At 39.6% G+C, this 18,395-nt stretch overlaps 1 protein-coding gene across 1 annotated transcript in view; it reads right to left on the bottom strand.

Annotated features, from left to right (window-relative positions):
• Nucleotides 1-18,395, bottom strand: part of LOC124797837 — a 70,790-nt gene that overhangs the window by 2,064 nt on the left and 50,331 nt on the right. Inside the window, exons 3-4 of the mRNA XM_047260883.1 lie at nt 5,183-5,250; nt 190-400 (exon numbers count right to left, since the gene is read on the bottom strand). Of these exons, the coding sequence (XP_047116839.1) occupies nt 190-400; nt 5,183-5,250 (279 nt within the window). The remainder of the gene's footprint in view (nt 1-189; nt 401-5,182; nt 5,251-18,395) is intronic.

Genomic DNA, 18,395 nt, shown 5'->3' with positions numbered 1-18,395 from the left:
GCTGAAGAGTTTTCGGTATTTTCATTTGTGACTATTCTCTACTCACTACCACCTGCATTTGCTGAGTACTGATATTCCTCTTATATGTATTAAGATTAATCCAGTGGTAGAGTATCAATTTTCTACAATGTATGTGGCACATTCCAGAATTTGATCCATTGCTTAATTTTCAGCAAGTAGTGATGTTACCTCCAAATTGGCAGCAGCAGTTCTGAATTCTTCCAGTTCCTGGTCTTTCATAGCAAATGAAAGAGCATGGAACTTAGCCATGCATTTCAAAACTTCTGCACAATGTTCAAAGTTATATGTGTCTTGTCCTTTTGCCGGCTGGAAACCAAACACACTCAGGTCTTCCAAAACAATGAAGTCATGATCACCATCTGTAAATGCCTTATAGCACCTGTGAAATTGGAATTTAGTATCAGAGAATTAAAAAAGTAAGTTTTATAGCATTAAACCCATGAGCAATTGAATTAGAAATAGCTGTTATACAGGAGAGCACTTCTGCCACCATGACAAATAGAGCTGTCCAGGATGTCATACAAGTGGAATTTCAGTGAGACATTCGAACGCAGTGTAAGGAAGATCCATGACAAGCCACCATATGACTGCAACCAGACAGTAGTTGTCCATTTCATGGTAATGCACTCTATTCCTGAGGTCATGCAGACACTATGCTATCCATGTGCCATCTCGTCAAGAGTATATCATAATTTTGGAAAGATTGCTACTGCTAGAGCCAGGTGCAGTGGACAATAATGTGTTCTTGGCTTGGGTTGCCAATGTTTATGATATATACTGTAACAGCATATAGATGTACCACAGTGCAGCTCATCATTTACTAGTTCATTACTGGACAACACAAAGTGTGCCTTAGCCTGCCATCATCACAGGTCTCAGGAATTAACATTAGCATAGGAACACAACCAATGGTAGCTCAAAGTGTGGTGAAAGTATACTGGGACTGATGGACCACTGTATATGCTGTACTTGAATACTGATCATCTGTAATGGATCTGTATTTCATAGTACTGATAAGGGAAAGGCAGCAGATCCAAAGAAGAGAAGCACACTTTGTTACAGGTTCATTTAGTAAGCCCAAAAGTGTCACAGAAATGATCAACTAACCCCAGTGGCAGACACTGAAAGAGGGGCATTCTGCATCATTGTAGAATTTATTGTTAAAGTCCTGAAAGTGTATGTTCCTAGAAGAGCCAATAAATATATTGCTTCCTACTACATATATCTCACAAAAATATTATGAAAATAAAATAAGAGAGATTCAAAGCCACACTGTGGGTTACCAGTAATTTCTTCCCAAAGAACTATTTGCAATTGGAACAGAAAACAGGAGGAAGTGACAATGGTACACCAGGTGCCTCTACCACATTCTGCAACGTGATTGTGGAGCACAGCTGTGAATGTAAATGTATATGCAATGGCAGGCCATGTTTACGTAAAAAACAACATGACAGAACCTACCTATATATGGCTTTAAGTACTATGGGACTTAACATCTGAGGTCATCAGTCCCCTAGTCTTAGAACTACTTAAACCAAACTAACCTAAGGGCATCACACTCATCCATGCCTGAGGCAGGATTTGAACCTGCTAACTGTAGCAGCAGTGTGGTTCCGGAGTCAAGCACCTAGAACCACTTGGCCACCACAGCTGGCTCATGACAGAATACATCAACCTGCCAACAGGACACAATCCAGGCAACTGGAGGTATTCTTCTGTGGGGGATGTTTAAACAGGAGACTCCAGAAAAACTGCCACCATGCCTCACTAGCAAAAGATAACATACTGGAAAATGGAGGTACTCTCCTGTGAGGGATATTTACACAGGATGAAATGTGGGCTCTGATACAACTGCCACCATGCCTTGCTATAATACCAGGACATACTATTTTATAATGCATAGCTATTTGCTCAGCAACAACACCTGTAACTTCAGCAAGACAATGCACCACTTCATTCTTCATAATCTGTGTCAGAATGATTGAAGGAACACTCTTGAGACATGAGAGTGCTTGAGTGCCCTCTCTAGGTCACATAACCTCAGTCTTATGGAACACATCTACATCTACATGTATATTCTGCAAATCACTGTGAAGTGCATGACAGGGGGCACTGAAAAATTATCTGGACTGTGTCAGTCAGTAATGTCCACCGATATAAAGTACAACACAGTTTGGCAGCCCCGAAAATTGTGGTCATATCATCTCAGTAGCATAAGAAATGTTTAAAAACAGTCCATAGCCCACGCTCATTTTGTGAGGGAGGAGTAAGAACTACAATAATACTAAAACTAAAATGCTATAATGACTTACACCTATGAAATAGTTAACCAAAATAATATTCTCGCAAACTCTACAGCAATATGTAATAGTCCTGTCACATCTATGTGCACCAAGCATTGTGCCACAGTGGTTAGCACACTGGACTCCCATGTGAAAGGATGATGGTTCAGATCCTTTTCCGAATACAAAGTTTACTTAATAGGCATAATCCTATAGAGGCCAGAGGTGGTAGGCCTCTGTGGTGGTTGGTGGAACTGGGATGCAGCTTCAAACATGAAAGAAAATTTGTAACATCAATAAAATATTAATGGATTACTTTTGATAATCCTACAGGCTAGATAGCGTGTAAATTTCTATTTATATTGTCTGTAAGGTCATTAAAGTACTACATGGTTCCGAGACACTTTGCTGGGGCACACCTGAAGTTACTTCTACATCTGTTGATGACTCTCCATCCATAGGTACATGATGTGTCCTCCTCACAAAGAAATCCTCAATCCAGTCTCAAATTCTCACTTGACACCATATATGACCATACTTTTGATAACAAGCCAGAGAGTCAAATGCCTTTCAGAAGTCAAGAATGAGTGCATCTATCTGACTGCCTTAATTCCTGGCTTGCAGGATGTAATGTAAGAAAAGTGTGTGTTGGATTTCACACAATTTCTATTTCCAGAAACCCAAACTGTTAGAATGGAGGACATAAATCAGTTTGAGATACCTCATTACATTTGAACTCAGATTCTTCAGCTAATGGATGGCAAGGGGATTGGTTGATAATTTTGTGGATCACTTCTGCTGACCTTCTTGTAGATGGGTGTGACTGTGCTTTTTTTCAACCACTGGGCAAAACTTTTTGTTTGACGGATCTTACACTATCAAGTGAAAAGTGTTTGTCTTGGCAGCAGCTTCCATGAACTTCCATGCTTTTGATTTATGAATCGCAGCTAAGTCATCACATATTAGGGTGCCTCTCCTTTGGTTTCAGTGTCTTGTGTTCATACCACAGTGTTTCACCACTGACATCAGTGCAAAAGGTAGGTTTGCATATTTCAGTTGCTCATGAGTGTGTATTTCAGCACAAAAATAAATTTTGTTTTCTTAAAATAATATTTTATTTGGTCTAAAGGAACTATATGTTGTTTGAAAGCACAACCCTGGCAATGTTGTAGATGACATGACTTCCACTGCAGTTCATCATATATCTGTAAGCTATGCTTTTTAAGTTACAATCATACTTGTGTTGGCAAATGATCTGAGATGTCAGGTTTTGGAACTAAAGGTTCCCCAGTCAGGAGCTAAGAAATTTAGATGTGAAGAAAAGTAGTACAATTCTGGCAAACATAGCACCAGAAGAACTAAATGACCACAGTCCAGATACGTATAAAAGATAACAAAGAAAGAGGGGAAACATCAAAAGAACTTGGTAAATGAATTTAGTTTTTCTTTATGAAGAACAAGAAAGATATGCACACATGCATTTGGGTATTATCCTGCATGACAACTTTCTTTTAATAACCCCCAGCTACAGAAAGCATTGTGTGGCCTTCTAACAAAAGAGGCAATTATTTGTATAACTTTTTTTCAGATTGTTTGTTTTCATGACCTCAGCCACCATAGATACTTTTTTTTATTTATTTTACTGAACTAATAGTTTCCAGGAGAGATATTAAATTAATAATCCCATTGTTGTTGAAGAACCAGACCATGATGTCCCTCTTTATTTGAATTTGCTATCTGACTATAGGGCTGTGCCAACAAATACAAATTTAATTACCATGATGATTTGCAAAAGAGAATTGGGTCACTTTCAACATGTTTTTGATCAATGTTGTACCTCCTTTCCATTCAACAGCCACAGCACTAACTCTGCCACAGTGTTTCTTGTGACAACAGTACCCCAGACAGCAGGCCTGTATTTCTGAACTGCAACTAATATTAAAGCAGTATTTTCTGGACTCATACATATCACTGTAAGTAACTGTGCCCTATTCTTATGAGCTCTTAGATACCACCAGATATTAGGTTGTTTTTTATAGCACCTGCTAATTTAAAAGTAGTGGGAAAGGTGGCATTATCAACGCAACAGATCATTACATATGCTACACAAGAAAAAAGTAAAGAAAAGAAGATGAGGTACTAAAGATGAAATTATTGTTGGCTTAGGCATGGTGAATGACATAATTATGTGGAAGGTGTAACCCACTGCATTGAAAAAATAAAAGTGTATTCTCTATAAATAAAAGAATGGGTAGCAGACACTAATTATGTACTATGTAGTCAATTTGTGGTTGTTTTGAGTTATGGATGGAGAAATGTAAAAGTACATCATTAGATAATGTGTGACAGATGCATCATTTTAGTAACTCCTTTGCTGTGCTGCTTTAACAAACACAGTTGGACTCTGTCAAAGTAATCAATTTATGTTTGATGTAAGTGTTTTTATGAAGCAAAGTCCAGGAAATGGAAATATTAACTAAAAAAGAAATTTTCATCTTTTTCTGATTACTTTGTAATGAAAATTGTTGGATCTCATACTGTTTATCAACATAAATATTAAGAATGTAGTAGTAGGTAAACACTGGCTATTCAGCTGAACAACAGCACCAGTAGCCTTTGCTGCCTTCCTGCAAATTTTGTTGTATCCATTTTTATTTGCATAAATACAAATAATACATAGCAGTTTAATCATGGATAACTTTTAATACAGCACAGAGAAGTACTTTTTGACAGCCACTTTTGTTATTGATTTATATTTTGGCTCAATCTATACTGCTGAAGGTTCTCCTTCCTGATGCGACCTACAGAACACAATCAATCACTTGTTTTTCCTAACAATGTTCACTTCTGTTCAGTGGAAATCATGTCTTCAAACTAACCTTGGAATTTGTGTAAAGGGATTTTTTGGCTTTTTCTTCTTCTGGAATGCCATCAACTTCTCAAATACCTGAAATGTAAAATGAAAGTTATAGACAGTTGCTGAATGTTAAAAGAAGTTATACTTGTAGATACTAGATCTTCTAATCTGGTGGATTCTGAATGGGGCAAAATTCAGCATGGACTTCCCCAGCGATCTGTCCTTGAACCCTTGCTGTTTTTAATATATGTTAATGATTTACCCCTGTCCATTAGTAAAAATTGTGAATTCACAATGTTTGCTGATGATACAAGCATTGTAGTAGATGGTAAGTCTACTGCTGATCTGGAGACTGATGTGAATGATATACTCAGAGAAGTTACAGCTTGGTTTTCAATTAATTCTCTTTCAATTAATATTAAAAAAACTAATTTTATACAGTTTCACACAAAAAATAAAACTCTAGAAAATATAGTAATTGCTCATGACAACCAGGAACTACACTCCGGGAAATTGAAATAAGAACACCGTGAATTCATAGTCCCAGGAAGGGGAAACTTTATTGACACATTCCTGGGGTCAGATACATCACATGATCACACTGACAGAACCACAGGCACATAGACACAGGCAACAGAGCATGCACAATGTCGGCACTAGTACAGTGTATATCCACCTTTCGCAGCAATGCAGGCTGCTATTCTCCCATGGAGACGATCGTAGAGATGCTGGATGTAGTCCTGTGGAACGGCTTGCCATGCCATTTCCACCTGGCGCCTCAGTTGGACCAGCGTTCGTGCTGGACGTGCAGACCGCGTGAGACGACGCTTCATCCAGTCCCAAACATGCTCAATGGGGGACAGATCCGGAGATCTTGCTGGCCAGGGTAGTTGACTTACATCTTCTAGAGCACGTTGGGTGGCACGGGATACATGCGGACGTGCATTGTCCTGTTGGAACAGCAAGTTCCCTTGCCGGTCTAGGAATGGTAGAACGATGGGTTCGATGACGGTTTGGATGTACTGTGCACTATTCAGTGTCCCCTCGACGATCACCAGTGGTGTACGGCCAGTGTAGGAGATCGCTCCCCACACCATGATGCCGGGTGTTGGCCCTGTGTGCCTCGGTCGTATGCAGTCCTGATTGTGGCGCTCACCTGCACGGCGCCAAACACGCATACGACCATCATTGGCACCAAGGCAGAAGCGACTCTCATCGCTGAAGACGACACATCTCCATTCGTCCCTCCATTCACGCCTGTCGCGACACCACTGGAGGCGGGCTGCACGATGTTGGGGCGTGAGCGGAAGACGGCCTAACGGTGTGCGGGACCGCAGCCCAGCTTCATGGAGACGGTTGCGAATGGTCCTTGCCGATACCCCAGGAGCAACAGTGTCCCTAATTTGCTGGGAAGTGGCGGTGCGGTCCCCTACGGCACTGCGTAGGATCCTACGGTCTTGGCGTGCATCCGTGCGTCACTGCGGTCCGGTCCCAGGTCGACGGGCACGTGCACCTTCCGCCGACCACTGGCGACATCATCGATGTACTGTGGAGACCTCACGCCCCACGTGTTGAGCAATTCGGCGGTACGTCCACCCGGCCTCCCGCATGCCCACTATACGCCCTCGCTCAAAGTCCGTCAACTGCACATACGGTTCACGTCCATGCTGTCGCGGCATGCTACCAGTGTTAAAGACTGCGATGGAGCTCCGTATGCCACAGCAAACTGGCTGACACTGACGGCGGCGGTGCACAAATGCTGCACAGCTAGCACCATTGGACGGCCAACACCGCAGTTCCTGGTGTGTCCGCTGTGCCGTGCGTGTGATCATTGCTTGTACAGACCTCTCGCAGTGTCTGGAGCAAGTATGGTGGGTCTGACACACAGGTGTCAATGTGTTCTTTTTTCCATTTCCAGGAGTGTAGAACAGGTGCACTCCACTAAATTCCTGGGGGTTCACATTGACATTAGGCTCAACTGGGAACAGCATGTGTCCCTTACTGTAAAAAGGCTTTCATCAGCAACTTAGGCTCTAAGAATCATTACTCATTTTGGGGACATCAAACATTTTAAAATCAGCTTACTATGGGTACTTTCACTCATTAATGAGTTACGGAATACTATTCTGGGGTAATTCACCAGCCTCAAAAAAAAATCTTAACTGCTCAGAAGAGAGCAGTCAGAATCATGTGTGGGGTTCCTCCACGAACCTCATGTAGAAAACTTTTCACTCAGTTAGGTATTCTGACCAAAACAAGTCAGTACATATACTCTCTGATGAATGTAGTTAATAAAGACTATGCTCAGTATGAAACAAATTGTTCATACCATATCTACAATACTAGAGGTAAAGATGATCTACATGTTGAACTAACTAATTTATCACTTGTACAGAAGGGAGTAAAGTATGCTGCTATAAAGACTTTTAATGCATTGCCTAATAATGTTAAATGTACAAGAGAAAAAGAAACGCTGTTCAAAGGTACGTTAAAAAGAAAACTGCTTGACCATCCACTGTACTCCTTTGATGAATTCTTTTCCAGAAGTAATGCACTCCCTTAATAATATATGTATTTAGTCTCTTAGTTATTAGATGGATGATACAATATTATGTTAGTGTTATAGTGTTAATGTTATAGTTATAGTGTTATAGTGTGAATTGCTATATTAGTTAAATGACAGCTTGTTAAGTGAGAAAAAGTGATACTTATTAATATCTTTATCATTGTATTATATTACTATTCTGTAGCATTAATTGTATTTGTACAATTGTATGGACACATTCCACATCCAGGTGAATCACTTGCATGTACGGATCCATGGAATATGCATACCAAATAAAAAATAAACAGCACAACATAAATATAAAGGTACATGAAGAATAACCAAATATGAACATATGAGAGCACTAAAAGAACTTTCCTAATCTTCTAATTTGTTCAACTCTTTTCTTTATCACTTCACTAACTTTATTTTGTCTTTTTTCTCCCTACTTAAGAGACAGGATCTTTAGTTCTGGAAGACAGTATCTTGGTGCGCCTTTTCTGAGTATCAGCTTATAATTTCAATGCTCCCTGATGAGTAACAGTGTATTACTTTGTCATTGTTCTGACTACCTATCAAAAGGTCTGTTAGGAAAAGCCTAATGTAACTATAAAAATTACTCTTTTTTAACATTGTCTTCTACAGTCTTTCCGAGAAGTTCCATAAAATGTGCCATGCATATGTGAGAGATACAGCTGTTCTCTCCAACTAACATAGTTATGAGTTTTGCAACTCTCCACTGGTTGTCTTATAATTATCTTTCTAAGCTTATAGTAGTCCATTCTATCATTTTATTTCCCTTAGTACGACTGAACACACATATTTCTTAAAAGAAGCTGATATCAGAAAACTGGAAAAAGTTACAAAAGGAGAGATTGGGATAGTTTGAAACATAATTAAATAGCTTGTTCAAATTGTCCACAGGTTTGGCTACAATTCTTCTTGTACTACTGCTAACACTGTGATTCAATTGTTATTTGTGACTGTACAGTAAGACAAAGTGTAAATCAGATCAACCATACATTCCTACATTATTTCATAACTGAAAACAAATTCTCAAGAGCTGTTTCAATACCTCTCTCTATTGTAACTCTGAGCAATGCTGGTTAAGGAATTCATATTAAAAGTGCTGGATTAGCAATAACTATTAGTGGACAGCTCAAGTGGTCATATACCATGTGGTTATATTTATATTTCCACTATTTTAGAGGGATCCAGGGACAAATGAGTAACTGTAGGACAATGACACTTTGTGGAAACATTTTTAAGGACATGCAGAAGAGAAATAATGAATAAACCATTGAAAGAAACCCATTTTACATTACACATGAGAGAGGAACATTTGTTAACTGTGTACCTTGTTTACATTAAGATTACAAATGTTCCTCAGTGTGATGACCATGTGCATCCAAAACAGTCTGGAATTGCACTAGACATTACTCTACTGCTACCTGAAACAATGGCTGGACCATGGAATGTTCAGCTTTTGTGACACAACTTGTGCATTGCTTGAAGATCGCACATTGCATCTAGCATTTTCAGCCATGGCATTAGTACCTTTTTAACAATTTGTGGTACAATTGGTCATTGCCCTCTCCCGGGAGCAATTGTCGAAGTGCCAGTTAATGCAAACTTCCAAATCATATTTTTAAATCCCAGCGAGGAAAGAAGACCTCTCAGCATACTTTTAATGTCTCAATACTCATGATTAACAGCAGCACTATTGCTGTTGTTTTGAAAAAAAAAAAAAAAAAAAAGACTGATGCTTTTGTTTCAACCCTGCATTGCCATACCAGTACCAGTGCCTAGTGGGCAAGTCATGACACTAACACTACTAACAATGCAAGTCATGCATCACAGTCTGAACATTGTTCCTATTAAATTGGGACCCATATGACACTACTTCAACAACTTACTAAACAAAGAAAAACTATTACAGATTTATAAAATTAACAACATAAATGAAAAATTTCATATCTTCATTAATTCATTAGACCATTACTATTAAATTATATTTCCACAGAAAAATGTAACTGTAAGGGGCAATGCTAGGTGAAAAATTTGGATCACAATTGGGAAGAAGGATTTCATGCTAAAAGAAGAGACTACTACATAAAATCTTCAACTTGAATAATCCTTCAACTGAATTACACATTTATTATTAAAAAGGTATTCCAAAATACTAAGAAAAGTAATAAGAGTAGCAAAAATAATGCATAATGATAAATACATACATAATGCAACAAATAAAGTGTAGACCCATGTGGACTGTTATAAAAAAGAAACTGGTGAAAACAGAGTATCATGTAAAAATATAAGGCTCCAAAGGTTTTGCAGATAATATGATATAATCAAACAGAAATAAGAATACCCAATCCTAAATATACGAGGGCCGTTCAGAAAGTAACCTCCGGTTGATTTAAAAAAATACGCCAAGTTAAATAAAAATATTTTAATATATACATCTTACAACTACATCTTTGCACTATTTTTCTACATAGTCTCCATAGCGATTGAGGCACTTATCGTATCTCTTCACAAGCTTTGAAATTCCTTCTGCATAAAAATCACCCGCTTGTGCCTGGAGCCAGCCTGTGACCACATCTTTGAGCTCTTCGTCATCATCAAACCGCTGTGACCCGAGCCATTTCTTCAAATGCATGAAGAGGTGATAATCACTTGGCGCCAGGTCTGGGCTGTAAGGTGGATGGTTGATAAGGACTCAAGAAGGGCCATTGTTCTGCGAGCAGAGTGAGGACGGGCGTTATCGTGCAAAAAAACGATACCGGAAGTCAGCATACCACGGCGTTTGTTCTGTATAGCCTGTCGTAACTTTTTTATTGTTTCACAGTACACGTCTTGATTAATGGTCGTACCATGTTCCATGAATTCAACCAACAACACCCCTTTGGCATCCCAAAACACCGTTGCCATCAGTTTTCTGGCAGAAAAATCTTGTGAGGCTTTTCTTGGTTTGGTAGGCGAATTTGAATGTGCCCACATCTTTGATTGTTCTTTTGTCTCAGGGTTCACGTACTTAATCCAGGTTTCGTCACTGGTCACGATTCTGTTTAGCAATGGTTCTCCTTCGTCCTCATAATGTGACAGTCTAATGCAGAGGCCAGTCTTTGAGTTTTGTGGTGGTCGGTAAGTATTTTGGGCACCCATCGTGCACAGAACTTACGGTAACCCAATCTTGCTGTCACTATCTTGTACAAGAGAGTCTTAGAAATCTGTGGAAAACCAGTAGACAACTCCGACATTGAGAAACGTCGATTTTCACGAACTTTTGCATCAACTGTCTGAATGAGTTCGTCAGTCACCAATGATGGTCTACCACTCCTCTCTTCATCATGAACGTTTTCTCATCCACTTTTAAATAAACGTACCCATTCACAGACAACTCCTTCACTCATAACTCTTGGTCCGTACACGGCACAAAGCTCATGATGAATAGCTGCTGCAGAATATCCTTTGGCTGTAAAAAACCTTATGACAGCACGCACTTCACATTTGGCGGGGTTTTCTATTGCAGCACACATTTCAGACTGCCACAAAAACCAAACTAGCGCAGGTACGACGTTCACTCGACCACGGCTTGATGCCGACTGACCTGTTGAGTGCGTGAACGCACAGATGGCGTCGCTACTCCCCCCACAACCCGCACTGTGACCAATCGGAGGTTACTTTCTGAACCGCCCTCGTATGAAATACACATATTTAATAGGTATCTGTACATCAGCACATCACACAAGATTAAGCAGCAAAAGCAGTAAAAGAACCAAAAAATTCCAACTCCACTGTGCATTGCTTGAAGATCACACATTGCATCCAGCATTTTCATGTTCTAAACTTATTTTAACTACTTATATACTTGTGTGAGTGCTCACTTCAAGCAGATACTTTGCCTGATGTACTGAAAATGTCTGAGATAATTCCAATATATAAAAAAGGCATGAGAAGTAATGCAAATAAATACAGGCCCTAACAGTTTCCTCTTGTTTTTTAAAAAATATTAAAAGGTTATGTATGACAAACTTACGGAATCTAACAATATTATGAAAAGGAAAGTTGCCACTCTCCATACAGTGGAGACACTGAGTTGCAGATAGTCACAACAAAAAGACTGTCACAATACAAGCTCTTGGCCAACAAGGCCTTTGTCAAAAATAGACAAAACACACATGCACACACACAAACGCATCTCGCACACACATGACTGCAGCAGTCATTGAAATGAATGATGTCGTGTTGGGCAGCATGCTCAGCAACAGGGTAGTCCACTTGGCCATTCATGCAGACAGACAGCTTGTTGGTTGTCATGCCCACATAAAATGCAGTGCAGTAGTTAAAGCTTAGCTTATAGATGAGATGACTGGTATCACAAGATGTTTGTAACTGGACTGGAGTAGGTGAAGGTTGGAGGATGTATGGGACAGGGCTTGCATCTAGTTCTGTTACAGGGATATGAGCTATGATGTAAGGGGTTGGGAGCAGGGGCTGTGTAGGGATGGATGAGTATATTGTGTAAGTTCGGTGGATGCTGGAATACCAATGTGGGAGGGGTGGAAAGGATAGTGGGCAGGACATTTCTCAAGTCAGGGCACGATGAGAGGTAGTCAAAACCCTGCCCCAGTCCTAGGTGGAAATGAGTTACAAGGGGAATGCTTCTCTGTGGCCAGATGGTGAGACTTTGGAAGGTTGTAGGATACTGGAAAGATAAGGCACGGGAGATTTGTTTTTGTACAAGGTTGGGGGGATAATTACAGTATGTGAAGGCCTCATTGAGACCCTCGGTATATTTCAAGATGGACCGCTTGTCACTACAGATGCGATGACCATGGGTGGCTAGGCTGTATGAGAGGGACTTCTTGGTATGGAATGGATGGCAGCTGTCGAAGTGGAGGTATTGCTGCTGGTTAGTAGGTTTGATATGGACAGAGCACTGATGTAGCCATCTTTGAGGTGGAGGTCAACATCTAGGAAAGTGGCTTGTTGGGTTGAGTAGGACCAAGTAAAGTAAATGGGAGAGAAGCTATTGAAGTTCTGGAGGAATGTGGATAGGGTGTTCTCACCCTTGCTCCAGATTGCAAAGATGACTTCAGTGAATCTGAAAAAAGTGAGGGGTTTAGGTTTAGGCCTCTGGATGTTCAGGAAGGATTCCTCTAGAGATGGTTGGCTCAGGATGGTGCCATGTGGGTGCCCATAGCCATATCCCGGATTTGTTTGTAGGTAATGCCTTCAAAGGAGAGGTAATTGTGGGTGAGGATATAGTTGATCATGGTGACTAGGAAGAAGGATGATGGTTTGGAATACATTGGGCATTGGGAAAGGTAGGGTTCAACAATGGTAAGGCCATGGGCATTACGGATGTTAGTGTAAAGGGAGGTGGCATCAATAGTGATGAGCAGGGCATCGTGTGGTAAAGGGACCAGAACTGTGGAGAGTTGGTAGAGGAAATGGTTGTTATCTTTTATATAGGAGGGTAGGTTTCAGGTAACAGGCTGGTGTTGGTCTACAAGAGAAGAGATACTCTCAGTGGCAGCACAGTAACAAGCCACAATGGAGCATCCTGGGTGGTTGCGTTTAGGGACTATAGGATGCATGTAGGAGGTAGGCGTGTGGGGAATTGTAGGGGTGAGCAGAGAGATGGACTCTGAGGAGAGGTACTGGGATGGGCCTAAGGATTTGAGGAGAGACTGGAGGTCCTGCTGGATTTCTGGAATGGGGTCACTGTGTCAAGGTCACTGTATCAGACAGCCAGCAGAGTCCTTCTGCCAGGTAATCCTTGCGGTACAAAACAACAATGATGGAGGCTTTGTCTCTAGGTAGGATTATAAGGTTGGAATCAGTTTTTAGATGGTGGACTGTGGTTCTTTCCGTGGATGTAACATTAGTTTGCATGTTGAGGAATTTGGGGAATGATGGCAAGGCAAGATTCGAGATTAAGAAATTCTGGAAAGTTAACAGGGAGTGAATTGGGGGCAGTGGGGGTGGATCACAGTTGGATGGAGGAGTGAACTCAGTCAGGCAAGGTTCAACATTGGTCTTTGGTTGAGTCTGATCAGTAGTGTTGGTGGTGAAAAAGTGTTTCCACTATAGGGAATGGGAGGAGGATAGAAAGTCTTTAACAAGTCTTGCATGATTGTATTTGGGAGTTAAATAATGTAGGTGGTGGTGTGTTTGTGTCTGTTGGTAGTAGTTTATCTTGAAGTGAAGTTGAAATAGATAGTTCCTGCAAATTACTATGGGTAGAGGTTATACTCAACAGTCGTACCAAAATAATAATTGGCTCCTTCTACCGACCCCTGACTCAGATGGTATAATAGCTCAACCGTTCAAAGAAAATTTGAATTCATTACAAATAAGTACCCCACTCATACAGTTATAATTGTGGAGACTTCAATCTACCCTCAATTTGTTGGCGAAAATACACATTCAAAGCCGGTGAAAGACAGAAAACATCTTCCAAAATTGTACTAAATACTTTCTCTGAGAATTACTTTGAACAATTAGTTCATGAGCCCGCACAAATTGTAAATGTTTGTGAAAACACACCTGATCTCTTAGCCACACATAATCCTGATCTAATAGAGAGCGTCATGACTGATATAGGGATTAGTGAACACAAGGTCTTGTAGCAAGGCTCAAAACCATATCAACTGAAACCACTAAAAATAAACGCAAAATATATCTATCTAAAACAGCAGATAAAAATTTGTTTGATGTCTTCCTAAGAGAGAGTCTCCATTCCTTCCAAACTAATTATGTAAGTGTAGACCAGATATGGCTCAAATTCAAAGATACAGTATCGACAGCAATAGATAGATTCATACTGCGTAAGTTAATAAGAGATGGGACTGATCCACCATGGTACACAAAACACGTCAGAACACTGTTGCAGAAGCAACAAAAAAAAAAGCATGGCAAATTCAGATCAACGCAAAATCCCCAACACTGGCTAAGTTTCATGGAAGCTCGAAATTTAGTGCATATGTCAATGCGAGATACTTTTAATAGTTCCCACAATGAAACATTGTCTCAAAATATGGTAGAAAACCCAAAGAGATTCTGGTTGTATGTAAAGTACACCAGTGGCAAAAAACAGTCAATACCGTTACTGTGCGATAGCGATGGAAATGTTACCGATGATGGTGCCACTAAAGTGGAATTACTAAATCAGTTTTCCGTAATTCCTTCATGAAAGAAGACAAAGTAAATATTCCAGAATTTGAAACCAGAACAGCTGTTAGCATGAGTAACATAAAACTATATATCTTAGGTGTTGCAAAAGAACTGAAATCACTTAAGAAAGGCAAATCTTCCAGTCCAGATGGTATACCAATCAGGTTTCTTTCAGAGTATACAGACACAATAGCACTTTTCTTAGCAATCATATACAACCGCTCAGTTGACAAAAGGTCTGTTCCTAAAGACTGGAAAGTAGCACAGGTCACACCAATATTCAAGAAAGAAAATAAGAGTAACCCATTGAATTACAGACCCATATCACTGACCTCAGTTTGCAGTAGGATTTTGGAGCATATACTGTACACGAAAATTATGAATAACCTTGAAAAAAAAAAAAATGACTTATTGACACATAACCAACACGGATTGAGAAAATATCATTCTCGTGCAACACAGCTAGCTAGCTCTTTATTCCTATGAAGTAATGATCGCTGTCGACAAGGGATCTCAGATCAATTCCATATTCCTAGATTTCTAGAAGGCTTTTGATAGTGTTCTGCACAGGCGACTCTTAATCAGATTGCATGCATATGGAGTATTGTCTCAGTTGTGTGACAGGATTTGTGATTTCCTCTCAAAGAGGTCACAGTTCATAGTGATAGACAGTAAATTATTGAGTAGAACAGAAGTCATATCTGGCATTCCGCAAGGTAGTGTCATGGGCCCTCTGCTGTTCCTGATTTACATAAAAGATCTAGGTGATAATTTGAGCAGCCCCCTTAGATTGTTTGCAGATGACACTGTAATTTACCACCTAGTAAAATCATCAGATGATCAATTCTAATTACAAAATGATCTAGAGAGAATTTCTGTATGGTGTGAAAAGTGGCAATTGGCACTAAACAAAGAAAAGTGTGAGGCCATCCACATGGGTACTATAAATCGCACAATTCTAAGGGCTGTCAATTCGACTAAATACCTAGGAATTACAATTACAAGCAACTTAAATTGGAAAGACCACATAGATCGTGAGGAAGGTGAAACAAAGACTACGCTTTGTTGGCAGAACACTTAGAAGATGCGACAAACCCACTAAAGAGACAGCCTACTTGTCCGTCCTCTGCTGGACTATTGCTGCACGGTATGGGATCCTTACCAGATGGGATTGACAGAGGACATCAAAAGAGTGCAAGGAAGGGCGGCTGTTTTGTGTTATCACGCAATAGGGGTGAGAGTGTCACTGACATGATACGCGAGTTGGGGTGGTAGTCACTGAAACAAAGAAGGTTTTCTTTGCAGTGAGATCTATTTACGAAATTTCAATCACCAACTTTCTCTTCCGAATGCAAAAATATTTTGTTGACACCCACCTACGTAGGGAGAAATGACCATCATAATGAAATAAGAGAAATCAGAGCTCGAACGGAAAGATTTAAGTGGTCCTTTTTCGCACGCGCCATTCGAGAATGGAACAGTAGAGAAGTAGTATGAAAATGGTGCGAGGAGCCATCTGCCAGGCACTTCAGTGTGAATTGCAGAGTAACCATTTGGATTTGGATGTGGATGGAGCTGAATTCATAAGAGCTCAGGATTCTGTCTTGGGAAGCAAAGTGAATTCAAAATTAATTGTGTATGTTCATGACATTATAGTCACTGAAAAACTTTTGGAACAACATTTGGCTCTGTTAAGAGATGTGTTTTGAAAATTAGAATCAGGAAGTATGACTTTGAAAGTAGGTAATTGTAAATTTGTTGTGGAAGAAGTTAAATTTTTAGGACATGTTATATCCCAAACTGGAATTTCACCTGATAAAGAGAAACTTGATGCTATTGCTAATTTTCCTCTGCCTCACAATAAAAAACAGCTTAAATCATTTTGTGGGTTAACTGGATTTTATAGAAAATTTTGTAGCAGCCAAACTTTGAATGCTCCATGCTTGTGTGAACTTTTGAAGAAGAATACCTTTTGAGATTGGAATCAGGAGTGTCAGGATGCTTTCGATGAGATCAAAGTCAGATATTGTTCAGACCAGATTTGTATCTTCCTTTTTGTATTATAACAGACAGTAGTGATGGATTCAGTGCTCATTTATTTCAGGAGGTTGAAGTTGATGGTGTTATTGAACATAGATCTCTTGCGTTTGCTAGTAGAGTATTACAGAAACATGGAAAGATATCGGGCGCTGATAACCTCGCTGTTGTGCGCCCTAAAACACTAATCATCATCATCATGAAAAGATATGCACTATAACTGAGAAAGAACTTTTGGCTGTACATAGGGCATTCAACAAATTTAAAAATTATTTACTAGGTCAAAAAGTTATTATTTACACTGATGTTATCCTCAGATGTGTAAGCTGTGCCATAACAGAATTAATCATTGGGCCTTGTTTTTAGAGCAATTCAATTATGAAATCAGATACATTAAGGGCACAGATAATGTAGTTGCTGATTCTTTGCCTAGGCTACCTTTAGGAAGTGAATCATCTAACAACTTTGGAGAAGGTGAAAAAGAGTACTTGAGAGGTATGAAAGAGGAAAAAGAGATCTTGAAAATTTGCAAAGACATCCATAGGTATCAAAATCATAATCAAAATTGGAAATTGGTTAAGAGCACGTTGGGTAAGAAAGGAGGAGAAAAGACAAAACAGTATTCTAAGGTACACAAGGGTTATTTTATTCAGGAGACATAAGACTGACTCAGGGGATTGGAAACTATGTTGGCCAGAACAGTGTGTTGATACTTTAATTACTATACACATGAGGGTTTTGGTAACTGTGGATCAACCAAATGCCCACAAAAGATTCAGGAAAACATCTATTTTTATAACATAGGCAGGAGAATCACGAAGAAAATTGCCAGATGTGACAGATGTCAAAGAGTGAAGGTAAGTAACCAAACAAGTAGAGGCCAAATATAAAACATACTGCCTCATAGTAACCTAGGTCTCATGTCTGTGGATGTTTATGAACCTTTACCTAAGTCTAAGAATGGATTCTGTTATGTTTTCGTGGTGGTTGATGTATTTTTGAAGTTCATAAAGTTGTTTCCTCTTAAGAAAGCTACCAGTAAGGAAATCACCTCTAAGCTTGAAAACATATTTTCATCTGGGGTGTACCAAAAACAATTTTATCTGATAATGGTTCTCGGTTTACATATTAAGCTTGGAAAGATTTTGTTGATCATGCAAAAATAATGCATATTTTAATCTTAGTGTACCATCCTTCGACTAATCCTGCAGAAAGGTATATGAAAGAGATTGGAAGACTGTTTAGAATATCATACCATTTGGATAGATTATGTCAGAAGAAGATTTTGAGGTTATTATGAACAGCTTACAACATTCTTCAACAGGTTTTTCACCATTTTAAATCATGTTTAATTGCAGAGCAGCTAACTTTATCCTTGAAAATGTTGAGTTTCCACCAAGTAGAATTCTGCCACCACAACAGAGGGAATAATGTGTTAGGGAGATGATGAAAAAACAGGGGTATAGAA

Source organism: Schistocerca piceifrons, chromosome 5, assembly GCF_021461385.2.
Source record: "Schistocerca piceifrons isolate TAMUIC-IGC-003096 chromosome 5, iqSchPice1.1, whole genome shotgun sequence".
In the NCBI taxonomy this organism is placed as follows: Eukaryota; Metazoa; Arthropoda; class Insecta; order Orthoptera; family Acrididae; genus Schistocerca; species Schistocerca piceifrons.
This window is presented reverse-complemented; position numbering and strand designations above follow the sequence as displayed.